A 26,997-nucleotide genomic window follows, 5' to 3' on the forward strand; every position below is an offset into this window, starting at 1 on the left:
CACTGCTTCAAAACTAGGGTGTATCAGAGGAAAACTACAATAGTCCATGAGTATCACTGATAATATATATATATATATATATATATATATATATATATATATATATATATATATATATATATTTATGTGCTCAAGTCTGGGCATAGGCTTCACAGCCTGCTCCCAAGGCTCAGTAGTCCTCCTACATATCATACACCTCTACATGTCACCACTTCGGCACTAACACCCACCATCCACATTGAATAAATGCTAGGGTTGTCTCATACAGGACTGATGTATTGGTATTAGCGGGGGTATTTTTACGACATGTTGGTGGGACCTCTGGTAGATTGGTAAAGTCTGCTTTACATGAAATTCAAATCCTTAAACTGTTCCCTGCCCCAGCAGGGATTTGAACCTGGGTCCAGTAGGACCGCAGGCCACCTCTCTACCGACCCTAATTAAATACATAAAGCAAACACACATGCATATATATAAAATTACAGCTACAGTTTTACATGGATGCTAAAACAGTCCAACAATATTTATAATTACAATCCTGCATCTAGAATTATAAAATATACAGCTCAGCTTAACTTCCTCAGTAGGATGACATACTTCTCTATTCTTACTATATCCAGATTATTCTCTTCACCCTAAGAGAAAGCCACTGTACTGAAGGAATTAAGGAAGGTTACATCCAACACCTACAGTTTGTCCAAAGCTTTATCAATTCACCTGGAGGCAACAAATAGAGAAAATAAACGTTATTTGAATGAAGGGGTTAAGACAGCCAAACTGAGAACATACCTGGTAACTCTCAGTGCATCGCGTGGAAATAATGTTGCCACCAGCACTCTCCAAGGCATGATCCACCATTCCAGTCTTGTCAGCATCATATTTCATCAATGCCTCCTTTACAATCTGGATCACAGCAGATTCATTAAGCCCAGCCCCCAAACCAAAGAAGCTGGCTCCATTAGTACTGGTGGTGGAATTCTTGGAGATGTTGACAGTGGCGGAAACAGTGCTGGACGAGGACCCTGCCAGCACCACCACACCTTCTTCACCATTGGCATTCACCTGGGGTACAAGTTGCCTCATCAACAGACCGGTATTACTATACTCTTTTCACTTTAACTTGGCTTAAAATTACCATCTTTCCATTTTGAATAATGATACTAGTCACAATGAAGTCCTACAATATTGTCTTTATCTACCATAAAGCTATGCAAAATAGGCTACAAATGATCAAAATTCTGGCCAACATTAAATAACTACAGTAGGAAGACTGGTATGTTTCCACACCTTCATACCAAATTATCTTTTGGATGTACTTTATCTTGATTTCACAGTTCCATGTGCTGTTCAAATGAAAATATTATACCCACATGTAAAGACTGCATTTACTGAGATAATACGATAGTTCTGGCCAAATTAAGAAGAAGACCCAAGTCAGATCAAAACTGCCGTATTTAACACAACAGTCAATTGTGGGTATTCATGTATTTCCTCACACATTAGTGAAATACTATACATTACATCCACTGGGAGATGGTATAGTATTTTGCAAGTTTATGGGTAGACAGACACTGATGTAATATTTAAAAAGCAAAAATATTAATACAGACAACACTACTCATCAATTTCTAAAGACCATCCCCTGATGGAGTGAAAGTTTTCTCTCTCTCTTTTCTAAACAGGTAACATGAAACTTACCTTCATGACTCTGTCACCTGCCTTGTTAACATTAGCCTGTACAAAGGCCGCTGACACAGCTGATGCCACAGAATCGTTCACAGCTGCTGGAAGGAAAGATGCAACTGCTTCCGGTACTGCCATGGCAACAGAACGATCCACTTCAGCTGCCACAGCCTTTTGCATTGCTATAATAACAGATTCTGGCAGGCCAGCTTCCACCATTTCTGGTACAGCAATTGCTACAGCCTGGGGTACAGCTTTTGCAACAATGTTGGTCACAGCCACATTCACTGCTTCAGGTACAGCACCAGCAACAGCCTCAGACACAGCAACAATCACTTTCTCTTTAATTGCCTTGTCCACAGAACCTTCCATGGCAATATTCACTGCACTGGCTAATGCAGTCTCAACAGCCATAGGAACCTTAGCTGCAACAGTGTCTGATACAGCTGTTGCAACAGCTGCAGGTAATGCAGCAGCAATATGACTTGGAACATTTTCATCAACTGCAGCTAAAACTGTGTCTTCCAGGTGTTGTTTGGAGGAATCAAGCTGCACCTTCAGTTGTTTGCTAACTTGCTCTCCCAATACAGATGCAGCAGCCTCCACCTGTTGCTGAACTTGTTGGGCTATCTGTTGTTGTGTCTGTTCTGCAATCAACACTTGCTGCTTCTGAAATTCACCTCTTAGCTCCTCCAGCACTGCATCCATCACTATCTGTGTTGTCTGAGCCATTGCTGCCTGGCTGGTTACCTTGTTTTTCTCATCTGCAAACATCATAACCACTTGACCACATTATATAACAACTTAGGAAAAAAAAATGTTTATAATGATGCACCGGGACATAATTTGTCACTACTGTATTCATTCATTCATTCATCATCCAATCCTACATTGCCCCATGAGAAGAGTAGGGGCCCAGGGCTAGGCAAGTTGGTCCTGACATTTAAGATGAGAGTGATGTGCCTCACTCATCCCTCAGTGGCATTACATGAGCAATAAACCCCAACCACCCCTTGGATATAAACCTACACAGGCTTAATCCGATTGGAGCACTGTAATTACCCACTAAACCACCAGGTGCCTTGATATGATATACAGTAGTGACCAAATTAAGGTCACTACTGTATATGCTGTGATAGCATTGTGTGAAACGAAGATGAAAGGGTACGAAGTGGAGGAGTGGGAGGGTGTGAAATGTGTAAAATCGGGAAAACGAAGATGAAAGGGTGCGAAGTGGAGGAGTGGGAGGGCGTGAAATGTGTAAGATCGGGAATGAATGGGAGAGGATGATGTAAAGAATGAGGTGTGGCAGAGTGGAATGAGAGACTACAAATGTGTCAGCTCGAGGTGAATGTATGTCAAGTTCAATTTTAAGATGGTGAAAGTGGCAGTGATCGTAACGTATGCACCGTGCGAGGACAGGAGTGAGAGAGAGAAAGACAGGTTTGGGGATGAGCTGGGTGAAGTAGTGGGAGAAATGCCCAGGAGCTATAAAGTGATCGTGATGGGGGATATGAACAGAAGAGGAGGCACTGGTCCTGAGGATGACATAATGGGTTGTTATGGAGTACCAGGAGAAAATGATAATGGGAATCAACTAAACGATATGTGTCAGGAGAGGAGATTGTGCATTTGCAATTCGTATTTCAAACACAAAGATGCACATAAATATACATGGTACAGAGGAAACGGGGATCATGTGGAAAAAAGCCTGACTGATTACATGCCCGTAGAGAGGTCGATGATGGGAATGGTTGCTGATACGAGGGCTGTGAGAGGACGCTGTGGAGGTCTGTCAGATCATATGATCATGGTATGCAAGATCAAGCTGAGAGGAGTGAGGTGGATCAAGAGACAGAGGAGCAGTCAGGGAGAAAAACTGAAAGTTGAGAAGCTTAGGATCAAAGAAATGGCAGATGATTGCAGGACCAAAATAGAGGATGAGTTAGAATCAGTGAACTGGAATGAATTGGATCTGGACAGCCTGTGGAATGCATATAGGGACTGCTTAGTTAGGAGTGCTAAAGTGGTGTGTGGTGTGGCAAGAGTATCAACAAAAAAGAAGGGTACGACATGGCGGGATGAGGAGGCTGAGTGAGCAGTGGAGGAAAAGAGGAAGAAGTGGCTAAAGTGGTTACAGGATAGGGGTTCAGGTGCAACAAGAACTGAGTATATCGACAGCAAGAAGAACATAAAGAGACTCGTGAAGAGGAAAAAGAAGGAGGTAAATGAGGATCTGGCAAGAAAAATGAATGCGAACTACTCCGAAAATAGGAAGTTATTCTGGAAAGAGGTGCAGAAATGTAGAAGTGAAAGCAGAAAGAAATGTGATGGTGTGAAAGATGTAGGTGGTAGGTTACTAACCCATGGAGATGAAGTAAGGATCAGATGGAAAGAATATTTTGAAAGCCTGATGAATGGGAATTGAGAGAACAGAGCAGCTGTAAACATGACTGGGTTTGGGGCTGTGCAGAGAAGGAATGCAGTGCGAGGAGATGTGACACTTGCACTGGTGAAGAGCACTGTGAAACGGGTGAAAAATGGGAAAGCAGCTGGAGTTGATGAGGTGTAAGCAGAGATGCTTAAGTGTAGTGGAGAGAGTGGAATGAAGTGCTTGTTGGAGATATGTAAGAAGGCATGGATGAGTGAACTGTGCCTGCAGAGTGGAAAAAGGCTGTGATTGTACCCCTGTACAAAAATAAAGGTGAGCGAAGTGAGTGCAAGAATTATCATGGCGTAAGTTTATTGAGTGTGGTAGGGAAGGTATATGGAAGAATTATTATAAAGTAAGAGAGATATCAGAAGTCCTAGTGAGTGATGAACAGGGTGGCTTCAGCAGTGGCAGAGGATGTGTGGATCAAGTATTTGCAGTGAGACAGGTTGCAGAGAAGGCTTGTGAGAAGGACCATAAGGTGTTTATGGCATTCATGGATCTGGAAAAAGCATACGACAAAATAGACAGAGAGGGATTGTGGAAAGTTTTGCGCATGTATGGTGTTGATGGTAAGCTGTTAGGTGCTGTCAAGAGTTTTTTTGATGGTTGTGAAGCATGTGTAAGGGTTAATGGACATCTAAGTGAGTGGTTCACGATTGGTGTGGACGTGTGACAAGGTTGTGTGATGTCCCCATGGTTGTTCAACATATATATGGATGGGGAGATGAGAGAAGTAAAAACATGAGTAATGGAGAGAGGGATGGCATTAGTAATGAATGGTGACAGATGGAATATCTCAAATTTGTTGTATGCTGATGATGCAGTACTGCTTGCAAGTACCGGACAAGAACTTGGTAGGCTAGTGCAGAGTTTTGCTGATGTCTGTGAGTGTCGTGCTTCGAGAGTAAATGTAGAAAAGAGTAAAGTGATGGTTACTGAGAGAGAAGGTGACTCCCAGTGCAATGTCACAGTGAATGGAGAGAGACTGGGATTAGTGAGAGAGTTCATATACTTGGGTACTGTGATAGAAAAGAGAGGAAAATGTGCAAAGGAAGTGGAAAGTAGAGTGACACAAGGAAGAATAAAGTGGCTGGTGCAATGAAGGCCTTGATAAGAATTAGAGGCTTGAGTGTTGCAGCTGCATGAGGCTTACATGAGGGAGTGTTAGTGCCAACTCTAACATATGGGTGTGAGACCATGGTGTGGCATGAAAATGAAAAGTCAAGAGTAAGAGCAGTGGAGATGGGACTGCCGAGGAATGTAGGTGGAGTACAGAGGGTGAATAGGATACAAAATAGTGTTATTCGTGAAAGGTGTGGAGTGAGGAAGTTGGTGGACGCCAGAATCGAAGACAGTATCCTAAGATGGTTTGGTCATGTGGAAAGAATGGATAACAATAGTGGTGAAAAAAGGTATACCTGAGCGAATCTGAAGGAGGGAGGAGGCGAGGTAGGCCGAGGAGAAGGTGGAGAGATATGGTGGATGCGTGTGTGAGGAAGAGAGGTTTGGAAGTCGGTGAGGCTAAGGAACTGACAAGAGATCGAGCTGGCTGGATGAATTTTGTGAGGAGAAGTGCATGATCAGGGATTTTGGCACCCCTTGTGAGCATGGCAGCGTCCAGATTGACTCAATTGGATACGTTTGTGTGAAGCTGCAGAGTGTGGTTAATGTTTTTGGCGTATCCAGTAGAGCCAGGATTCTGGGAGGTTGAATGATGAGTGAATGGAAGTGTGGCCTATTTGGATTGGGCAAGTTTGTGCTGTATGGACACTGCTACTCCTCACCCTGCCCTTGGGTGGGAAAGGAGGTCTGGATGATGATGATGATGATACTGTGTATCATATCAAAATGAATAATCTCTGCATTTTTTAATACAGTACAAAATCCACTCATCACATATATACTTAAGTTCAAATAAGGCATTAAATTTCCATTAGATTTTCTCTAAGTCTATGAAGGTAAGAACAGGCATTGAAGCCCAAAATGGTTTGATACCTAAGTGAATATGTGAGAAGAGGCCGTAGAAGAATTAACAGATGTCAGATCAAAATAGATGTACTGTATATGACAAGCATTCTACCAATGTTGCAGTTGGCGGCTGATGCCACAGGAGGGATATTTTGTGGTGATGGAAGATGCTGATAATATCACTTGTGGGACAGAGTCAAGAACTTTTAATGCTTGAATGACGATGGCCCACTTCATTAAGCGTTCTTTTGGTACTTTTTCCACTTCCAGGATCTTAAAAAATAAATATATAAACAAACAAAGGGCCAGGGATATTGGGGTATGGTGAGAATGACTGAGTGACAATGATGACCAAGGGGTGGTTATGCTTCTGTATCGATAAGATGAAAACACAGAAGGAAAAGCTATCACTGGTAACAAACTGTCCTGTACAATGGGCCACATATGTACTCATCATTCACTCTACGAAATTCTTGCCTCTCATATTATATTATTCACAAGTACAGTAGATTCTTCATGTTAGCTGAACCCTTTAACTGTGACGATGTCTTCTGGTTTACTCCTGCTCCCTACTAATGATGTTATTCAAATCACAAAGACAATTCACAGTGAAAGGCTGTATCTAACCCCTCCAGTTCAGAAAGTCTATCCTAACCTGAAAAAAAAATTATAACGATGTTGCAAGACTAATAAAATTACATCCTTGACAGTCAATGGCATGACTATCAGGCAGGTAAACAATAAATAAATTAACATAAAAAATTGCACACGGTAAATTTGTGAGATGGAGCCAGGATTCCAGGTGCTTGAATGATGTATGAATGACCGTGTAGCATATTCAATGAGCATGTTGCTAACAGTTCTAACAGTCATTCATTCATTCATCATATAATCCTGTGTTGCCCCAAGAGGAACGTAAGAGCCCGGGGGTAGGCTTGTTGGTCCTGACATTGAAGATGAGAGTGACCACCCTCACTCATCCCTGAGTGGCATTATGTGAGCAATAAACCCCAACCATCCCTTGGATATAAACCTGCACTGGCTCAATTCGATCAAAGTGCCTTAATTACCCACTAAACCACCAGATGCTGTAATTTGGTTATACGGTTACCACCCAGCGTAGTAAATGGTTTCCTGGTGTACAGGAAACCATTTGGTTTGTCACTCAATGTAGAGTCACCCATAAACATAAGGAAGAGGAAAGAATGAAGCAAAGAAAGACAGAAGAGGAAGGAAGGGAAGAAAGACAGAAGAGGAAGGAAGAGAAGAAAGACAGAAGAGGAAGGAAGGGAAGAAAGACAGAAGAGAAAGGAAGGGAAGAAAGACAGAAGAGGAAGGAAGAGAAGAAAGACAGAAGAGGAAGGAAGGGAAGAAAGACAGAAGAGAAAGGAAGGGAAGAAAGACATAAGAGGAAGGAAGGGAAGACAGACAAAAGAGGAAGGAAGGAAAGAAGGATGGGAGAGGAAAGGGCAGGAACCCAAGAGCAGCACTATATTGTGTGAGTGGATGGTAAGCGCCCTCACCTACCACTTCTAACACTTTCGTATTTTCTCTTTCCCTGTTTTTGGATCCCACTTCACCCCATCTATAAGCATTACAATGGGTCAGATGGTTTAGCGGATAATTACGGCGCTCCAATCAGATTAAGCCCATGTGCAGTAGGTTTATATCCAAGGGGTGGTTGGGGTTTATTGCTCACGTAATGCCACTCAGGGATGAGTGAGACTGGTCACTCTCATCTTAAATGTCAGGACCAACTTGCCTAGCCCCAGGCTCCTACGCTCCTCATGGGGGGCAACGTAGGATTGGATGATGATGATGATGATGATGATGATTGATGACAATGGGTCAAGATGATGATGATATATACAGTGCAGAGAAAATTATATATGTATGACTCTGAAGGTGGGAGGAGACATGGAGGGCCTAAAAGATGAACAGAATGGTATTTGAGTATCTGGTGTGTGATAATGTATGACAGCTGGAGTGGAGTGTGGGGGATTATAATAAACAGATGATGCATATGCACAGATGGCTTTTAGATGCACACAAAAAGGACTGGCACCCCTTTTTAACTTAGAAATGGTAATCAATGAAATTATTCTATCTGATAACACAAGTGCAGATGATTATGCTTCACATGTTAGTGATGATTTTGCTTGTGAGATGGAGTTAAAAATTTGAAGGCCTACGTGATGTGTGGATGACTGCTTGGTTCAATCCGCTGGTTATTCTACTTGACAACTGTCTTACTTTTGCGCTTTCTCTTCCTTTGTTTTTTGGATAGCACTTCACTCAATCACTTAAGCAGGAATTACAGATGGGATGACAATGATGATGACAAAAATTTTAAAACAATCTAATGAAAACTTTATGGTCTCAATCCATTTTTCAGGATCATTATATTCTTGTGGTAGGTTGGGGCGATCACCATCCACTCATTCAAAGCAGTGCTGCTCTTGGGTGACTGCTCTTTCCTCCCTTCCTCTTCTGTCATTCTTTCCTTCATTCTTTCCCCTTCCTTCTGTTTCCAGGTGACTCTAAACTGAGTGACAAGCCAAATGGTTACCTGTACACCAGGAAACCATTTACTACACTGGGTGGTAACCATATAACCAAATTATGGCGCCTGATGGTTTAGTGGGTAGTTATGGCACTCCAATCAAATTGAACCTGGGCAGGTCTATATCCATGGGATGGTTGGGGTTTATTGCTCACATATTCCCACTCAGGTATGAGTGAGGCTGGTCACTCTCATCTTAAATGTCAGGACCAACTTGCCTAGCCCCGGGCTCCTATGCTCCTCATGGAGCAACACAGGATTGGATGATGAATGAATTATCATTCTATACCTGTATTCTAGTTCATCCTTTGAAGCACACCTAAACATATGTTTATGTTTCAGGTGATTACTACATTAGTGATAAGGTAAGTCCTGGAGGTTTTCAACTCTCACAGTATAATTATATGCAGGCGTAAATACAACAATTCTGACCACAACTCTGGAGCTAAGCTTTAAAAAAAAAAAAATCAATATATTGGTATGCACTAACCTGACACAGTGTTGGCCTGTAAGTTAGTCATGAGGGTGCTCAGTCTTGCCTCCAGTTCATTCTTGGCTACAAAGTAACTTCTGAGCCAGACTGCTATATCCTCTGTCTTCACACCAGCCCCTCCATCAGCGTTATCCCTTGCAATGCCAAACACGTCCCCAAGAAGCACTGCTACATGCCGCTCAACATCAGCCAAAGTCACACTAACATTGTGGCAGCACTGTTTTATTTTCCCGGCCAGGGTGCTCTGGTTGTTCTGGAAAAAAAATAAATAAATAAATAAATAAATAAAATAAAATAAAAATCTTGGTTCACAGTTAAATGGTTTTATAAATCATATAATGAAAAGAAGAAAGCAGTCATGGTCTGTGTAACAAATGAAAAAAAAAAACTACTGCACCTGAATGAAAAATACATTTCATTCATTCATCATCCAACCCTACGTTGCCCAATTAGGAGAGTAGGAGCCCAGGGCTAGGCAAGTTGGTCCTGACATTTAAGATGAGAGTGACCAGCCTCACTCATAATTGAGTGGCATTACGTGAGCAATGAACCCCAACCATCCCATGGATATAATCCTTCACCAGCTCAATCCGATTGGAGTGCAATAATTACCCACTAAATCACCAGGTGCCAAAATTTGGTTGTATGGTTACCACCCAACATAGTAAATGGTTTCCTGGTGTAGAGGAAACCATCTGGCTTGTCACTCAATGTAGAGTCACCCACAGGCAGAAAGAAGAGGAAAGAAAGAAGGAAAGAAAGAGAGAAGAGGGAGTGTTATGGCACCCGTAGGCAGAAGGACGAGGAAAGAATTAAAGAAAGAAAGACAGAAGAGGATGGAAGGAAAGAAGGATGGAGGAGAGAAAAGAGCAGACACCTGAGAGCAATACTACATTGAGTGAGTGGATGGTGAGCACCCCCACCTAAAAATAAATTTTAATACTAAGCCTGACAACACCTGTACATAGCTATGTAATATGCAGCTCCTTATTTTTAAAAAGTTAATAGTATGACTGATCAGCATTTAGGAGAATCTATGTATTTTTGGATAATGTGAAGAGATACAATAGGAGAGGTCTTGAATCCCAGCTCTCTTATATAAAGATCCTAACTCATCAGAAAACAAGAGCAACAGCATATATATATATATATATATATATATATATATATATATATATATAAATAAGCACACCCTTGCTGTACCAGACTAGCTGGGGAGAAAACTGATCCAATAAAGATGACGATCCATTATATCCAATGGTCCCCCCCCCCCCACAAGGTAGGATTTCAAGTGTTTGAAAATAAATGAGTACAGCAGAATATTCTTGTACTAAAAATGAAAACTATACCCATTTTACACTAACTTGGCCCATAATTTTGCCCTTTTGCAGTTTATTTCACATCCTTATCATTGCACTTCTTGATGACTGGTAGAGTATTATTACAGTATAGTTTGCTATTACAACTAAGCAATCACAATGGGGGGAGGGCAATTTCAGGCCAGGCTGGAGAACAAAGATAGGAAACACACTGTACTGTGACCCATTGCACTCCATTTAATGGACACTGTTTATGACAGCCAATGGAAATCTGTTAAATCTGATATCCAGTCTACCGAGGTCTGTTACAATGAGGGCACGTGCGTGCACACATGCACAAATACACACACACACACACGCACAAACACACACACACACAAGTTGCTGATCAATCCCAGTCTGTCTGGCTGAGCAGATCCATCAACCAAAAGCAAGCAATCACCACTGCAGGGCCATTCCATGCAGTGAACTGAGGTTCCCTTGTGGCTGACAGCACCTTGTGACAGTGAGGTTTGGGAAAAAGTTTGGAGGTTTGGTTCCTGGATGGATGCTGCATTTGTGTCTCTCTAACCAGCTAACAGGGGTACTATGTAGGTGCCACATCACCCTGTTTTGGGGTATATGGTTACCACCCAACACTGAAAATGGTTTCCCGGGTTACAGGAAACCATTAGGCTCGTCACTCAATGTAGAGACATACATGTATATAGTAAGGAACCAAAGATACTTTCTAATTAAGCAATTCTCTCCAGGGTATTGGTCATTCTCCTAACCATGTTATGTACTGTACTTAGGTACTGGTAACATAAACTCAGGCCTTCACATCCCGATGGAAGTACAGTGGGAATGACTTACTACTTTACAGCTGTCACTGTTACAAATATTCAAAGAATGTATAAGCTGACTTTTATTACAAACAAGTCACTTGATGTGACACCTACTTTTCTCAATATTTGATATCATACCTCCAAATCTTTCAGTTGGGTAGTAAGGTCCTCTATCTGTCCCCTGAGAACCATCAGTTGTTTTTCATATTCTGTGTGGTGATCGGCAATTATCGTATTTCCCACTTCAACTGATCCTTCTACTTTGGTCAGGCTCACACTCAGCTGTTAACAAGGAACTGTATTAATTCTTTCATCAGTACAGTAATGATGTGTCTTCCAGCCATGAAAATGAATCAAAGATATATATACACTGTTTACTTCACTAAAACAGAGCAACTTTCAGCAATTGCTAATGAAAGAGCTAATCCATAGTTCCCCTAAAGTAGGATAGGATCCTATAAAGTTTACTTACTTCTGGAGGAAAGGAAGTGACTTTTGAACAAAACAGATACATCTGGTGATCAAAAGAGTAAAACTAGATTTGTCACGTCTGGAAAGGCTGCTGGAGACTGTTTTTAACTCTTAGAGAATAGGAAGCCACTCTTCAGACTGAACAGAGTTGTCTAGCACTGGCAAGAATAAAATGGTTAAGAATTTTCAAGTCCTAAAGGGTTACAGAAACACAGATATTCATGGAGGTTCCTGTAATGCTCAAGGAAATAATGTCAGTTGCATAATCCTAACCTTATTTCAAAGGGCAAAGTGGTGGTAAGCCCAGGCTGATCTGATGGTACACAAAAAGGGAATGTATTGCCTGATAATGTGAAAATGGCAGAAGTGAAGCAGGCTGTGAAGGGGCTGAAAAATGGGAAAGCAGCAGGCGTTGATGAGGTGCATGCATATACAAATGTAAAGCAGGAGGACAGTATGCACCTTCCTCTCAAGGGCAGGGTTTTTTCAGTACATGAATGTTACCGAGGACTTAACCTCTTGAATCTGGGTGATGGTCTTTACAGTTATTCTTGCTAATACCAGATGATTTATTTTAGTTTATGAATGGTTTCTCATACTGACAGGATTTATTATGGCTGAAACTAACCCTTCCAGTTTGAAAACTCTACCTGAAGGTGACTAAAACCAACAGGATAACAAAAATACAGATAATAAGCCCATGGCCAAAGAGTGGCTTGGAAATTTGTATAACCAATTTATTTTTCACATTATATCTTAGTACCTCTGGTCTGATATTAATTCAAACTATGTCAGTATTAAAATATATAAACAGTACAGTATATGTAAAGAATATGTGAATCTACAGAGGTGGAGAAATTTTTTTGGTCTATCAGACGAAGCCTGGATTTCGAGGGCTTGAATGATAAGTACAGTATAGGGAAGTGTGGCCTATTGAAATGGGCAAGCTTTGGCTGTCTGGACGTTGCTACTCCTCACCCTGCCCTAGGGTGGGAAAGGAGGTCCGGATGATGGTGAAGATTAACGATATTAGAGGCTACAAAGGAGTAAAGGCTCAATAAACTGCAAAGATGTTATGAAACCTCCAATGACATTGAGGATACCGACATACCCCAGTTTAACGATGTAATTGGTTAAGTAAAAACCCATCGCTAGGTGGTGTATCATATCTCGTGGTAGATTTAACATGTAAAGTATAGGGATGTGTTTTTGAGCCCTGGGTCCTCCCCCCCACCACCACCAAGTCCTAAACCCACTCAAAAGAGTCCAAAAAAATGTTTAATGCCAATCTAAATGGCCCACCAGCTGTAAACGAAGCTAACCAAAGCCTAAAACCAGCCCCTGTCTGGCTTTTACCCAGTCAAAGCCACTAGAGAATGCGATCTCCAACTCATATTCAAACTCGGTACAGAAGAAGCAACAGCATTATATTCAATCCCACCATCAGACAGTCCTGGGACAATTAAATAAACATTGATTATGCATAATAATATTGTATGAATGACGCATAATCGTCCAAGGTGCGAATTGTTGTGACAGAATCATTGATGTCTTGATGTGGAATTTTCTTGACAGGGAATGCGATCAATGATGTGATCAGGACAGCCTTTTCAACAACCCCTCTTTATGTTGTTTTTTTTACCGTTCTGGTTGCTGAGCTCCTTTATTTTCTTCTCTCTTGTTTTCCAACATTTATTTAGAAATTCCTTTATATTTTCAAAGCGTTTTCCCTTGAACCCAAACGTAAACACATGATTTATCGATCGATGATGCGATCGGGACAGCCTTTTGAACGGGCCCTATTTATGTTGTTTTAGCCACTGTTTTGGCTGCTGAGCTCTGTTATTTTCTTCTCTCTTATTTTCAAACAATTATTTTGAAATTCCTTTGTATTATCAAAGCAATTTTCCTTGCACAGCCCGAATGTAAACACATGATTTATCTATGTCTAAGTTTTCATCAATGCATGAAATATTTACTCTCTAAGGTTTTCATAATTATTATTTATTTAAAATTATTATTATTATGTATTCCATGCTAGGTAAAATGACAGTTCAATGGTCAAACACGAAATATTCTTTGTTGAGTCCAAACTGTCCACACTGTTTTGTACCTTGCCTGATAGGCGAAAATCCGTACCCCAAATGACAGTGTTCCCTCCATTTATGACTTAAACGCATTATACTAAACTTAAAAACAGTTTATAAATCAACCTAAACACAAAATTTAAGACTAACATATCATCAAAATACAGTAAACTGTCGATATAACGAACCATTTTATAGCGAACTTCAGACAACAACCCACCTTTTCCACAGCGAACTTCCTATATCCAGCAGAAGTTCGCTCCTGACATGGTAAGTGTACTACATTACATTATAGGCATTGTATTTATATGTAGCGTCTGGCAGTAGTATATAGATTTATACGTACAACCTCATACAGGATGGTATTTACTGTACATATACAGTTGTGGTCATATATAATCACCTATCCTCTGATACCCCTTGCCTCAGACTGGCTCCTTTATGCGCGGGGTCACACTAGAATAAGAGGGGCTGAGAGAGAGGGGCCAGAGAGAGGAGGGAAGGTGAGTTGGGGTACGAGTGATGGTGCAGGGGTGGAGTGAGGGAGGGGAGGGGAGGGAGGGGAAGGAGAATGAAATGCAAAGTGATGGTCACATTATTTGTCAAGTTTCTTTCATTCAGGGCATGATGTAAAGGAGTTAATATTCAGTAGATAATGCTGCATTACACCTTGTATAGTGGCATCAGAAAAAAAGCTGTAGAGTGGCGACATCAAGGGCTGGCTTGTGAAAGAAATATATTGACATGACAGATCCAACATTAGTGCAGAGCCAGATATTCGCATTTATCTGTTTATTTCGACTTTCGATGCAGAATGGAGTCTGGATGGCTTTGAATTCCATAATGTTTCTGTGAGAAACGTCCTCTACTCTTGTATGTAATTAATTTTTGGAACTAAATATCGAATGCAACCTCTGACACGGTTGTGTCCACAGTAAATATGATGATCTTCCCAGTATACACTCCCTCTATACAGTCAGTATCATGCCAGCTATTTTATGGCATCTCTATGTGAAAAGGCTATTGAAAATAAATGTGCATAAAAGGTAAATAAAATTCATGTGTGCACATGGGTGGATATAATAACGATATCTCTCATACTCTCTTAGAAGGAAAATGAAAAAAATCCTACCCAAACTCTCAAAATATATCTATATTGATGTTTACTAACATTAGCAAAAGCAATCAGAAAAGCCTTTGTAATTAGTACAGTGGCCTCCTGCCTCACCTCTTGCAGTCTTTGTGGAACTGAGAAAACATTGTTATTGATGGTTTGCTGGTTTGTCTGAACAGCTCCCTCTCGTCCATGGTGTGCTGGAGGAGAATTGCCCGAGTCCTCTTTCTCTGGTTCCTATGCAATGACAATCTGGGCCCACACAGTCTCGATGGCTCTGCTCTAATGTTTGATCTATCACATCAGTATATTTGTTTAAGTCAGCCCTTGATATCACCACCTATCTAAAGCTTGTTACCTGACGTCACTATACAAGGTGTAATGCAGCATTATCCTCCAAACATTAACTCTTATTTTTATATCATGTCTTGAATGAAAGAAAACAGACAAATAATGTAACCACCACTTCGTATTTCACTCTCCGTCCCCTACTTACCCTCCCTCCCCTTCCTCACTCCACCCCTGCACCATCACTCATCCCCCCACCCACCTTTCTCTCTCTCTAGCCCCTCCCTCTCAGCCCCTCTTACTCTACTGTGACTTGCCATGCATAAAGGAGCCAGCCTGAGGCACAGGATATCAGATGATAGGTGATTATTTATGACCACAACTGTACTGTATAACTTCATAACCCATCAAATTTTCCATGTGAAACTTCAGAATAAGTTGTGGTTGCGCACGTAGGACCGAATGACTCCTTGGATATAGCAACCTTGGGGCGGTAATCCCTCGATTAATAATGACCATAAGATATTGCGAACTTTTGAATATAACCAACATCCCTCCCCCCAATGGGCCAGTGCACTGAGTTGTCCTGACATCTGGTGGGAGTCTGTGAACTTCTCCCAGATGCGCCTGTCGCGGGTGTGAGGGTTACAGCTACCAATATTTCATGTTATTCTACCCAAAGCCAGCTAAAACTGAATGTTGTTACGATGAACATCAGGTTTACACCAGCAAAACTAAGGGTTCTACAGTATTCATGGCCTTATAAAGAAGATGGGTTGGGGAAAAATAGTATTCAAACGTATGTTCTACTCCTGTCTATCAGGTGATTTCTCGGGATGTATTAAAGAGGGTTTATGTGGAAATATTGCCTCCATGGATGTATAAAGACGTGAATAAGGGTAATAGGATTTCCATTTCTTAAAGAACAATGATGAAAAATACGGATAAATTCGCCATGCAACATTTCCATTCGGTACTGGGCTCTGCCACACGTACAATTGTAAACAAACATGAGACTGGCGAGATCCGTCGGTGATGGGATGACTTGGTTGATCTGAAATGTTTATTGTTGTAAAGGTACAGAGTCCTAATACAACTAAAGAAGGTGGTGGGTCGTGCCACACCCTTCCTTTTGTTGTGCATTTATTTTATAAATATTCTCCACTGATAAACAGAAGAGTTTTGCTTACACTAGCTTGAAGCAGTACATTTTTTAGCAACTTTTTTTTTTTTTTAATGTGACCGACTCTGGGCATAGGCTTCACAGCCTGCTTTCAAGGCCCAGTAGTCCTCCTACGTACCGCTCACCTCTACATGTCAACTATGACTAGGAAACATAAGGCACACACACCCTGTAAGAATACACTTCTTTCTCCGTTTGAGATCATCACAACTGTTTAGTTGACTACATAGTCAATACATGACACTTTTTTAAATTGGTATTTCTCCCTTACACTGCCTTGGAAGTGCAGTTGTTAGCGGCTATAGGACAGAGGATAACAAGAATCATAGAATGTAGTGCTTGTCAGTATTGTGGTGCATATTCCGGACAGGCTATTCACGGAGAACTGGGAGTAAGTTTTTCATTGATTAACCATGTGATTTGTTCAGTCAGTGTTGAGAGTTGTGGGTTTCTATACTTAGCAGTTAGCGGTGTGACATCGACAATAAGAACAGTTAGCAAAATGACGAACTTTGTGCCGTAGCTGACTGCAAATCAGATTCAAATTTCAGCACAGACCAGCACCCATTCATGAAACAAGTCAAAGGATGGGCCAGGTTTCCATCAAATATGGACGCCAAACATCGCAGACTGTGGGAGACGCGATGTAGAAGAGGTGTTGAGTGGAGAGCAACCAGGAAAACTTGTCGTACATTGCTCCGACAACGAATTTTAAAATATGGCAAAATTTGTGCATGAAAGTATTTCCTCATGTATTTACCATGTCATAGTCTTACACCATATATATTGGATGTTTACTGAATAGTAAATTATATGAAGAAGTTAATTCCATGGAGAGGATGATTCCTGTTTTATGATTTTTTTTTGTTTTCCTCTAATGCCACTTACACACCAATAGCATTATTGTCAAATGCATTTGAAAAATTTTGTGATTTGAGGAAACTACATGAAAGCGCATAGAAAAATTTATCTTTGAAACCCGCAACATGTATTTCTAGAAGTTCACAGACTCCCACCAGATGTCAGGACCACTCAGTGCACTGGCCCATTAGTTCGTTATACTGAGGGTTTACTGTAGAGGGGGGGGGGGGAATCACAAAACCAGGGGTAGGCCTACGATAGGCAGGGTAGGATGGTATTTCAACCCCTATCACTATTCTGGAGTATCATAAATCGAGGTTTGCCTGTACATCTCTTCCATAAATGACTTTGTGTAATTCCCCTGACACCCACCTGGTCCAGCTGCTGTAGTAAGTACTCTTGTTGCATCTTCAGGGACTTAATGTGCATGTTGGCATCCTCACTAGCCAGTTTTGTCTCTGCTTTCATATCAGCATTAAGATTTGACACCTCCTTCTTGAAAATTCCAATTTCCCCTTCTACCACAGACCTGGCAAAGTATTAAGTAAAGCTTCAGTTGAACACTAAAATATTTACTACTTCTAACAGACGATGTCTTTTTGTTGTTTACTTTTGCTGCTACATGCTGATTTTACGCAATGTTATTTAAAGAAGAGTTTTTAATCAATCATCAAAGACTGAAAACATATCCACAGCACTGTCAAATAACATCTTCATATTTTAATCACATTTATAGATGTTTTTTTTTTTTTTCTTTCTTTTTTAAATACCTCCAGACTCTATTTTAACACTTCTCTACATAGTCTCTTCTAAGTAAATGATGTACAGTATGTAGCAATGAGGAATAAGAAGATGAAATGGGAGCAAGAGCTGAGATACAGGAACAGGGACTGTCATGGAACAACTGCTTGCAACTGAACCACAATGAGATAATCTAGTACAACGTATTCATTTTTGGAGCTCCTGGCCAGTGTAAGTTTAAGGAAATTGCACATAAGCAAACTTATTCAGCTATCTACCTACAAAGAGATGCCTTACTCTCAGGGGTGGTGCCCATGGGAAAATTGCCTCCATGTCAACCTGTTGCCCTCCATCAGGTTAACCTCATTCCAATTCACAACCTCATTTATATGCCTCTCCACCTCAATCTCAGTCTCCCCCTTCCCCTCATTCACATACAATATCTCATTCTCTATTTTCTCAACATGGCAAAATAATCTTAGACTACTTCTAACATCTTCTAGCACAGTCATATTAACATTACAATATTCCTGAACTTCCTCACTGCCCTTCCATAAACCTCCACATGCTTCTCTCATATACTGTAACTCATTTCTACTCCATTAATTCCTGTTTTCTAACCTTCCAACAAAGTCAAAGTGTCACATCACCCCCATAGATATGTGTGGGCATAACAGTACTATTGAGTAACAGCTTCTTTACCCTCATAATCATTCATTACCCACCTCTTATTCCCTTATTACCACTCTCAGTGTAAGGTCATGAGAAAGTTCGATGACAATCTTCTTCCAGCGTTGAGTTCTGCCTTCTATATTTCTCATTCCTTCCCAAATGATATCCTCCTTTTAATACTTTTTTTTGTGTTTCATACTGCTATCAGATAAAAACAGTGCACTGGTAGTTCAACACATTTCACTGACACACCAGAAAGAGGTGTCAGGGAACATTTTCTTATGACTATACTTGCTGACAAACACAGTACATAACAAACCATATCTCTCAGATGCAAAAAATATATGATGTCCCTGAATAAAACATAAATATATGATATAAAGCAAGACAACCAATCTCTGACAATACTGACAAAAAGTTCATGGATGTTTACACCATTCGGAAAGTGCATCCTGACTGGATCCAGTGGATTGTTCAGCAAACTGACCAAGAAGTTGCATGATCAATCCCAACCACAGGTCACTGGTTTTTATGGAAGGGCATCTACCAGCAAAGTGCTAAACACTCCCAGGAGAATGCATTTGCTTCTGAAGTGAGGAATGTACAGCATAAAACTACATCATATTGCAGTACTAAAATGGATTTGAATTATTCATGTCACACACTGTTGGTTTATGGCTCTGTTGCCTGATTCAGTACCCTAGGATAATTATCCCTGTAAAAATTTCCATGAATCATTACCCTGCCTCAAATGGACACATTTCTCTCAGTTCTGCTTCCAACAAATACTTCTTAACCCTGTCTGTTTAGTTCTTAAATATTCATATATCTACTTCCATAAATGATGTGTGGATGACTGGCCCATTTCACTAGGCATGCAGTTGACAGTTCTCTAATATTATGCTTTCTCTGGAATTAGGATGGTGGCAATTATGGTATGCGGTCAGTATAACCTACCTAACTAAATTTGCAATGTCATCCTTGGTCAACTGTCCTTTGCTGGAGCTCTCTGCAGCCACAGTGGCAATGAGAGTCTTCAATTCTCCACTGCTCAGCACTCTCCTCACCACCTCCTCCATAGAGGCACTATGCATATGGAGATATTCTGTTTCTTGTGATGGTGGAGTGACCACAGTTCTGGATACTTTTTCACTGTTTTCTGAGGGCTTGAAAAACAACAGGAACATCTGGAATAAAAACACAAATGAAAGTTATATAATGATAATATGTATATTGATAAAAAGTATTCAGATATACACATAAGATTCCACAGTACAGGCAAATCAATACAGAGTTCTATATTCAACAGCTTCCCATGACTATAACTACTATATTAACTATAAACAGCATAATATACAACATCACAGTACAAGGTGTTCTAAATATCTCAAAATAAAAAGCCAATCTATATTGAATACAATACTCAAGTGTTGTTTACCCACCAGTTTGGAATAATGAGCTACTGCAGATGATGTTTCAACTGCCAGGGATGTCACTGTGGTTGCAGCAGATGCAAGGAAGCTAACAGTTCCCGTTATAATGTAAGCCAGTATAGTCCACAGTCCAGAGACCAAGTTGCACACCAAAGACCACAAAGAGCCCAGTAGCCAAAGGAGGAATGACGCGGCAGTTGTCAGAGCATCAGCCACAGACAGTACCAACCACATCCACCCACTCCAAGCCCAGTTCTGTGTGGCCTTGGCTCCCTCAGACAGGCTGGTGTAGATATCTGATGCCCATTTTAGTGAGGCTGCATTTGATACCCACCCACTGATGTTCCAAGTTTCAGACTGTTTTTCATGAACAGTTTCTGTTACCTCCCAAGTGTTAAATACTGCTTCTTGTGTTGTGGTAGTTTCATTGGTAGTGTTGGCTACTATAGGCAGGAAAAGGCCATATACATAGGACACAGATGATGAGATGAAACCAAGTACTGCAAAGACCAAATACTGTAGGAAGTCTATGGCAAGATAAAGGAAGTGTAGGAGATAAGACAAGCTCTCATGTACCATAGACCCAAGCCAGGAGAACATGCTGGCGAGAAAGACCCATGCTGTGTGGAGGCAGGACAATAAGGCAGCTACGAGCCAGGATGCCGCGCCTAACACAGAGCTCCAGGCAGTTAGGAGCCACGATGTCATGCCTAATGCAGCACTGTGGGTGGCTTGGGAGACGCCGTTAATCACCAAATGGGTCAGTTCGGACGTGGAATTCACGACAAGAGACAAGAAAGAGGGTCCGTCTGTGAGGTCAGTAGCAGTATCATCATCTGTCTTGGCACGAGACTGCAACAACCACCAGTAAGCTGTTAGTAAAGAAAACTGATATTAGCTTGTCATTCTCTTGATAATATTACACGATTATTGATGTGCTTAAACTCCATTTACAACTTTTTCTCTCAATCATATTTACAGTACTGCACTATGACACTGCTGGTGTTTGTCTTCATGCCATCCAGATAAATGAACATTATTATCATTATCATCATTACAGAATACTTTAGCTTTAAAAAAAAAAAAAAAAAGAAAAACACTTCAGCAAGGTATATGACTTATCAATTACCATCATGTTATCTGGGAAATACTACACATATCTGTTAAACTTATAACCATAGGATTAATAAGTACAGTACTAGAGAAAAAAGACAGGATACTTTATCCTAATACTGTGTACAAGACATTACAATAATTAATTTTCTTAATGTAAATGTTAGTTACTTAATGAAACTGAGGTATATAATAAAGTAATTCATGCAAGCTCCAGCATTTACGAAATGGCACTAATAAGGTACAGGCAAACCCTAATTAACGATACCCCAGAATAGTGATGGGGTAGAAATACCCACTCTACTCCGCCTATTGTATGTCTACCCCTGGTTTTACGATTTTTTCTTTTTTAAATACAATTTTGATGATATTTTACTGTTAAATTTTGTGCTTAGGTTGATTTATAAAATGTTTTTGGACAAAACATTTTAGTCACAGCTGAAGTGAACACTGTCATTTGAGGATACGGATTCCCGGCCATCAAGCAACGTACAAAACAGTGTGGAAAACTAGACAACTCAACACAGAATATCTCATGTTTGACCACTGAACTGTCATCTAACCTAATATGCAATACATAATAATAATTTGAAATAAATTATAATCATGAAAACCACTGAGAGTAAATATTTCATGCACTGATGAAAACTGTGACATTGATAAATCATGTGTTTACATTCGGGCTGTTCAAGGAAAAACGCTTTGAAAATATAAAGGAATTTCTAAACAAATGGAAAATAAGAGAGAAGAAAATAAAGGAGCTCAGCAACCAGAGTAGTAGCTAAACATAAAGAGGGGCCGTTGAACTGGTTATCCAGATCACATCATCAATCAATAAATGATGTGTTTACATTCACACTGTTCAAGGAAAAACACTTTGAAAATACAAAGGAATTTCTATATCAATGTTGGAAAATAAGAAAGATAAAAACAAAGGAGCTCAACAACCACAACAGTACCAGAAACGACATAAAGAAGGGCTGTTGAAAAGGCTACCTTGATCACATCATCGATCGCATTCCCCGTCAAGAGAATTCCATGTGAAAACATCAACGCTTCTCCATCACAATAATTCACACACTTGGATGATTCTGCATCATCCATGCATTATTATTATGCATAACAGAGGTTTACCTAATTGTCTTGGGAATGTCTGATGGTGGGGTTGTATACAATGCTGTTGCTTCCTCCCTACTGAGTTTGAATACGAGTCAGAGATTGCATTCTCCAGTGACCTTGACTGGGTACAAGTGAGACGGGCACTGGATTTAGGCTTAGGTTAGCTTGTTTTACAGCTGTTAGGCCATTTAGATTGAATTTAAACTTTTTTGGGGACTCATCTGGGTGGGTTTTGGATTTGGGTGGGGGGGAAACCCAAGGCTCAAAAACGTATCCCTATGCTTTACATGTTAAAATACGATACCCTGCCTAGAGATAGGTTTTTACTTAACCAACTGCATTGTTAAACCAGGGTGTGCCTGTAGTTGTCCACAGTCTTATCTAATGCATTAGAAAAAATTGGTACGGTACATAACCAGACAGGAGTGAGTGTGATGATGCCTGGAGGCATCTGTCACATTTATTACAGGAATATCATGCACTCTACCAAGCACAAGGGCAGTCTGCATTCAGGAAATCTGCTCATACTGCAAGAATAAAACTGTAGCGTACGAATTAGCTATATATTGTTAATTATGTGTAATTATTGTTGATTTTCTTTGTCAAATATTAGCAGTCAACTTCAAAATCACTCTGGTTGATATCAGTCTGATTTTGGTCAGCCTGTGGCTTGTGGTGATCTGAAAATAGCAATTTGTGTGTTATAAGCCAGTAAGCTTTCACTAAACATCCTACAAATGTTGTAAATGTACTAACAAATGTGCATCATGCCATTCAGGACACCAATTCATGAGATAAAAGAGGATTATGTGTGCTATTAAAACAAAAAACTGTAACAGTAAAAAACATAGGTGATAACTTATATCCATCCATCCATCATCCAATTCTATGTTGACCCATGAGAAGCGTTGGAGCCTGGGGCTAGGCAAGTTGGTCCTGACATTGAAGATGAGAGTGACCAGCCTTACTCATCCCTGAATGGCATTGCATGAGCAATAAACCCCAACCACCCCTTGGATATAAACCTGCACTGGCTCAATCCAACTGGAGAGCCGTAATTACTCAACCACCAGGTGCCATAATGTGGTTAAATGGTTACCACCCAGCATAGTAAATGGTTTCCTGGTGTACAGGAAACCACTGACTTGTCACTCAGTGTAGAGTCACCCATCAGCAGAAGGAAGAGGAAAGAATGAAGGAAAGAAAGATGGAAGATGGAGTGTAAAGTCACCCATAGGCAGAAGAAAGAGGAAAGAATAAAGGAAAGACAGAAGAGGAAAGAAGGAAGGAAGAAAGGAAAGGGCATACAGCCAAAGCAGCACTACATCGAGTGAGCAGATGGTGAGTGCCCCCACCTACCACAAATTCTAATATATAAAGGTCCTACTTTCACTAACCATTAAATATACTATACCTTACCTGTACCCTGTATGAGTTCTCCACTTTTAAAATTTTGCTTTTGTGCACAGCTTTCACATGTCACAATTCTAAGCTGCATAATCTAAGTTCACCTGACTTCTACCCTCAACCATTCCTACATTGAATTTGCTAATATCTTTCAGGTTCAGGTTACACCTGGTAAAGAATAAATGGCCCTCCATATTCATGAAAAAAAAAAAAAAAAAAAAAAAAAAAAAAAAATGTGAATTGCAAAAATATGAGAATAATTGGTGCCCCCTACTGCCCCCAAGAAGGCTCCTGCATTCATAATTCAATATGTAACTGCTTAAGACCCCTGTGCAGTGATAAAAAAAATCATTAGAATCTAAGATATATTTTGATATAGTTCATTAATGTGAAATGGTCAAAACCACAAACTGTGAGTCCACAAATACAGACGAACAACTGCACATAGTAAACGGGTCAGCAACACTTAAAACTTCACTACATACAGTGCCCTTACAGTTGAATAAAAGTGTCTGAAGATTACTGAAAATAATAAAATGCTGTCACTGTTAAGTTAATGGTGGCTGTTTACATACCCTTCATTTACATACCCTTCATTTCAAGCAGTATCTTCAAAAGTGGAGAAAAACATTCAGAAATAGTAAGTTCACTCATTCATCATCTAATCAATAATGTAAACCATAATTCTATATGAATAACCCTTACCATCCAATGAAGTCCTTTTCTTACTATATTTTTACAATCAAAATTATTTCATCCAATTCAGAGTAGACTGTTTGAAATGCACAGTTAAAATATGGCCATGTTAAACAGATGTCCCACAATTCCTTCCATGTCTCCCGGTAAGATGATGGAGGACGGCAAGAGAATGGCAGCTTCAGCCTGCAGTCCAATGGATTCATATTCAGATGAGACCGAGATGATGATGAAGATGACAATGATAATAGCAACAACTAACAGATATCTTTTTTAAGCTGAATAAAATAACAATGACACATCCTTGATGAAGGGATCAACAGGGTAACCACTTCACATGGAATATATCACTGGTATGTCATTCTTGCTACTACCAATGCCATTTAAGTTAGAAGAATGTTCTAGCAGTGAAGGAGTTAAGGAAGACCATATTTAAACCATTCACTTAGAAAAGTCTATCTTAAGTTGAAAAATGGCATCTGGGGCTATGAAGAATAAACTACCAATAATGTTACTGTGCTGAAAGGGTTGAGGTCACCTGATCCACACATACTTTCTTATTTCTTTTCCTCACAAATCCTTTTTTCAATCATCACCATACTAATCCACCCCTAATGGCTCTCTCCTCAGCAGAACACTGACTATCATATAGGAAACACTAGTATAGGCTCAGAAGGTCAAGTATGCAAACACATAAATGTTAAACTTACCCATACACTAAAGTCTCAAAAAATACCTACTGTACACTTATTAGAACACTGGTTTGAATAAAACAGAATGACTACTTCATCAACAAACTCAAATACCACTCTTTTCATTCTAGACATGCACAAATCTCAAACATGCCATTAGGTCAACCGCTTTAGTCAGTCACTCCCATCGAAAAGACAAAAAAATTCTTGGATTTATTCCATATGACTATCTCAACACTCAAACAGAAATGTACTGTATCTCATAAACTTGATGTCTTGAAAATACTCACACGCACAACTCTCAGATAACTGGAAAAATAGCACAAAACATTCTGTAAACAATTCATCCAGGCAACAAATATCATCAGACCCCAAGCTTGGCCCCAACTTAACCCTTTCATGTACCAATAATGGCTTTGACCGTCATCTGCCTCTGAGGCTCAGACCTTCAAATGATGGCTTTGGCCATCATTGCACGATCAGGATTTACTGGCGAGTGTGACCCATTATGTTTCATGTTTGAAATATGCTATGATACAGCACAACTATTCATCTTCAGAATGAGCCCTTATTGAGGTTATGATGACAAATATGCTTGCTATACATGTTTCAGGTAAAACATTGCTGTGGGAGCATGGAAAACTATACATTTTTCTTCCTGTTCATTTTCATTTTTCTGTGGGATTATTGCTCCAAATACAATAAATATGTATCATGGGTGGTGAATTGAGTGAAAGGAAGGCAATGATTGATTATGTGTGTGTGGATGAAAGGATGCGAAGATGTATATTGGATGCAAGAGTTTATAGAGGTTGGGGGAGTGGACTTTCTGACCACTACTTGGTGGTGGCCAGAGTTAAAGTTCAAGTAAGATGGAGGAATAGAAGAAGAGAAAGACGAGAGGAAGGAGTAGTTGCAAGGAGAGTGGAAAGGTTACAAGAGGATGAGAAAAAGGCAGAGTATAAGAGAGAAGTGGAGGAACGATTGGGCAAATATGAATTGGAGCAGATGGGGGACGTGGAAGGTGTGTGTAGAATATTTACAGAAGAAATATGTGCAGCATGTGATGTGGTGTGTGGAAGGAAGAGAAGACGGAGGGGGGTGCAAGGAACAGCGTGGTGGACTGAAGAGGTGAAACGGGCTGTGGCACAAAAGAAGAAAGCATACAATGAATGGATGAGAAATAGGGACGTGGAAGAAGTTGAGAGGCGGAAGAGAGAGTTATATGTAGAAAGGAAGAGAGAGGTGAAAAGATTAGTAAGAGAGAGTAAGAAGAGAGTGGATGAGGAATTTGGAAGGAATTTGAGTGTAAAGTGGAGGGACTGTAAGAAAATGTTCTGGAAAGAGGTGAAAAGAGTAAGACAGGGTGGAAGTGAAGTTAGCAGGGGAGTGAAAGATAAAAATGGTAGATTACTAGTGGAGAAGGGAGAAAAAGTGAGCAGATGGAGAGAACACTTTAAGGAATTGTTGAACGTGGAGGATGGAAGTATTGCAAGTATAAGTGGCTGGGGAATGGCTGGGAGAAGGAGGGAGGTGAGAAGACAGGAAGAAATCAGTAGGATAGAAGTTGTGGAAGCAATGAAGAAAGTTAAATCAGGGAAAGCCCCAGGAATTGATGGAGTGTGTGGTGAAATGTTGAAGCATGGGGGAGAGATAGTAGTAGAATGGATGTGGAAGATGTGCAGATTGGCCTGGGAGGAAGGTAGAGTCCCGGAGGATTGGAAGTCAGGTATAATTATTCCCTTGTACAAAGGAAAAGGGGAAAAAGAAGTGTGTGGTAATCATAGGGGCATTTGTCTTCTTAGTATAATAGGAAAAGTGTATGGTAGGATA

General features: G+C 40.3%; 1 protein-coding gene across 1 annotated transcript in view; it reads right to left on the reverse strand.

Annotated features, from left to right (window-relative positions):
- The window catches only part of LOC145416679 (uncharacterized), a 176,331-nt gene that overhangs the window by 7,228 nt on the left and 142,106 nt on the right, over nucleotides 1-26,997 (reverse strand). Inside the window, exons 10-16 of the mRNA XM_080285616.1 lie at nucleotides 20,147-21,009; nucleotides 19,662-19,891; nucleotides 17,664-17,820; nucleotides 11,426-11,569; nucleotides 9,139-9,394; nucleotides 1,699-2,447; nucleotides 790-1,062 (exon numbers count right to left, since the gene is read on the reverse strand). Of these exons, the coding sequence (XP_080141742.1) occupies nucleotides 790-1,062; nucleotides 1,699-2,447; nucleotides 9,139-9,394; nucleotides 11,426-11,569; nucleotides 17,664-17,820; nucleotides 19,662-19,891; nucleotides 20,147-21,009 (2,672 nt within the window). The remainder of the gene's footprint in view (nucleotides 1-789; nucleotides 1,063-1,698; nucleotides 2,448-9,138; nucleotides 9,395-11,425; nucleotides 11,570-17,663; nucleotides 17,821-19,661; nucleotides 19,892-20,146; nucleotides 21,010-26,997) is intronic.

The sequence above is a fragment of the Coenobita brevimanus genome, chromosome 107 (genome assembly GCF_032717465.1).
Source record: "Coenobita brevimanus isolate Jiangsu-jjx chromosome 107, ASM3271746v2, whole genome shotgun sequence".
NCBI lineage: Eukaryota > Metazoa > Arthropoda > Malacostraca > Decapoda > Coenobitidae > Coenobita > Coenobita brevimanus.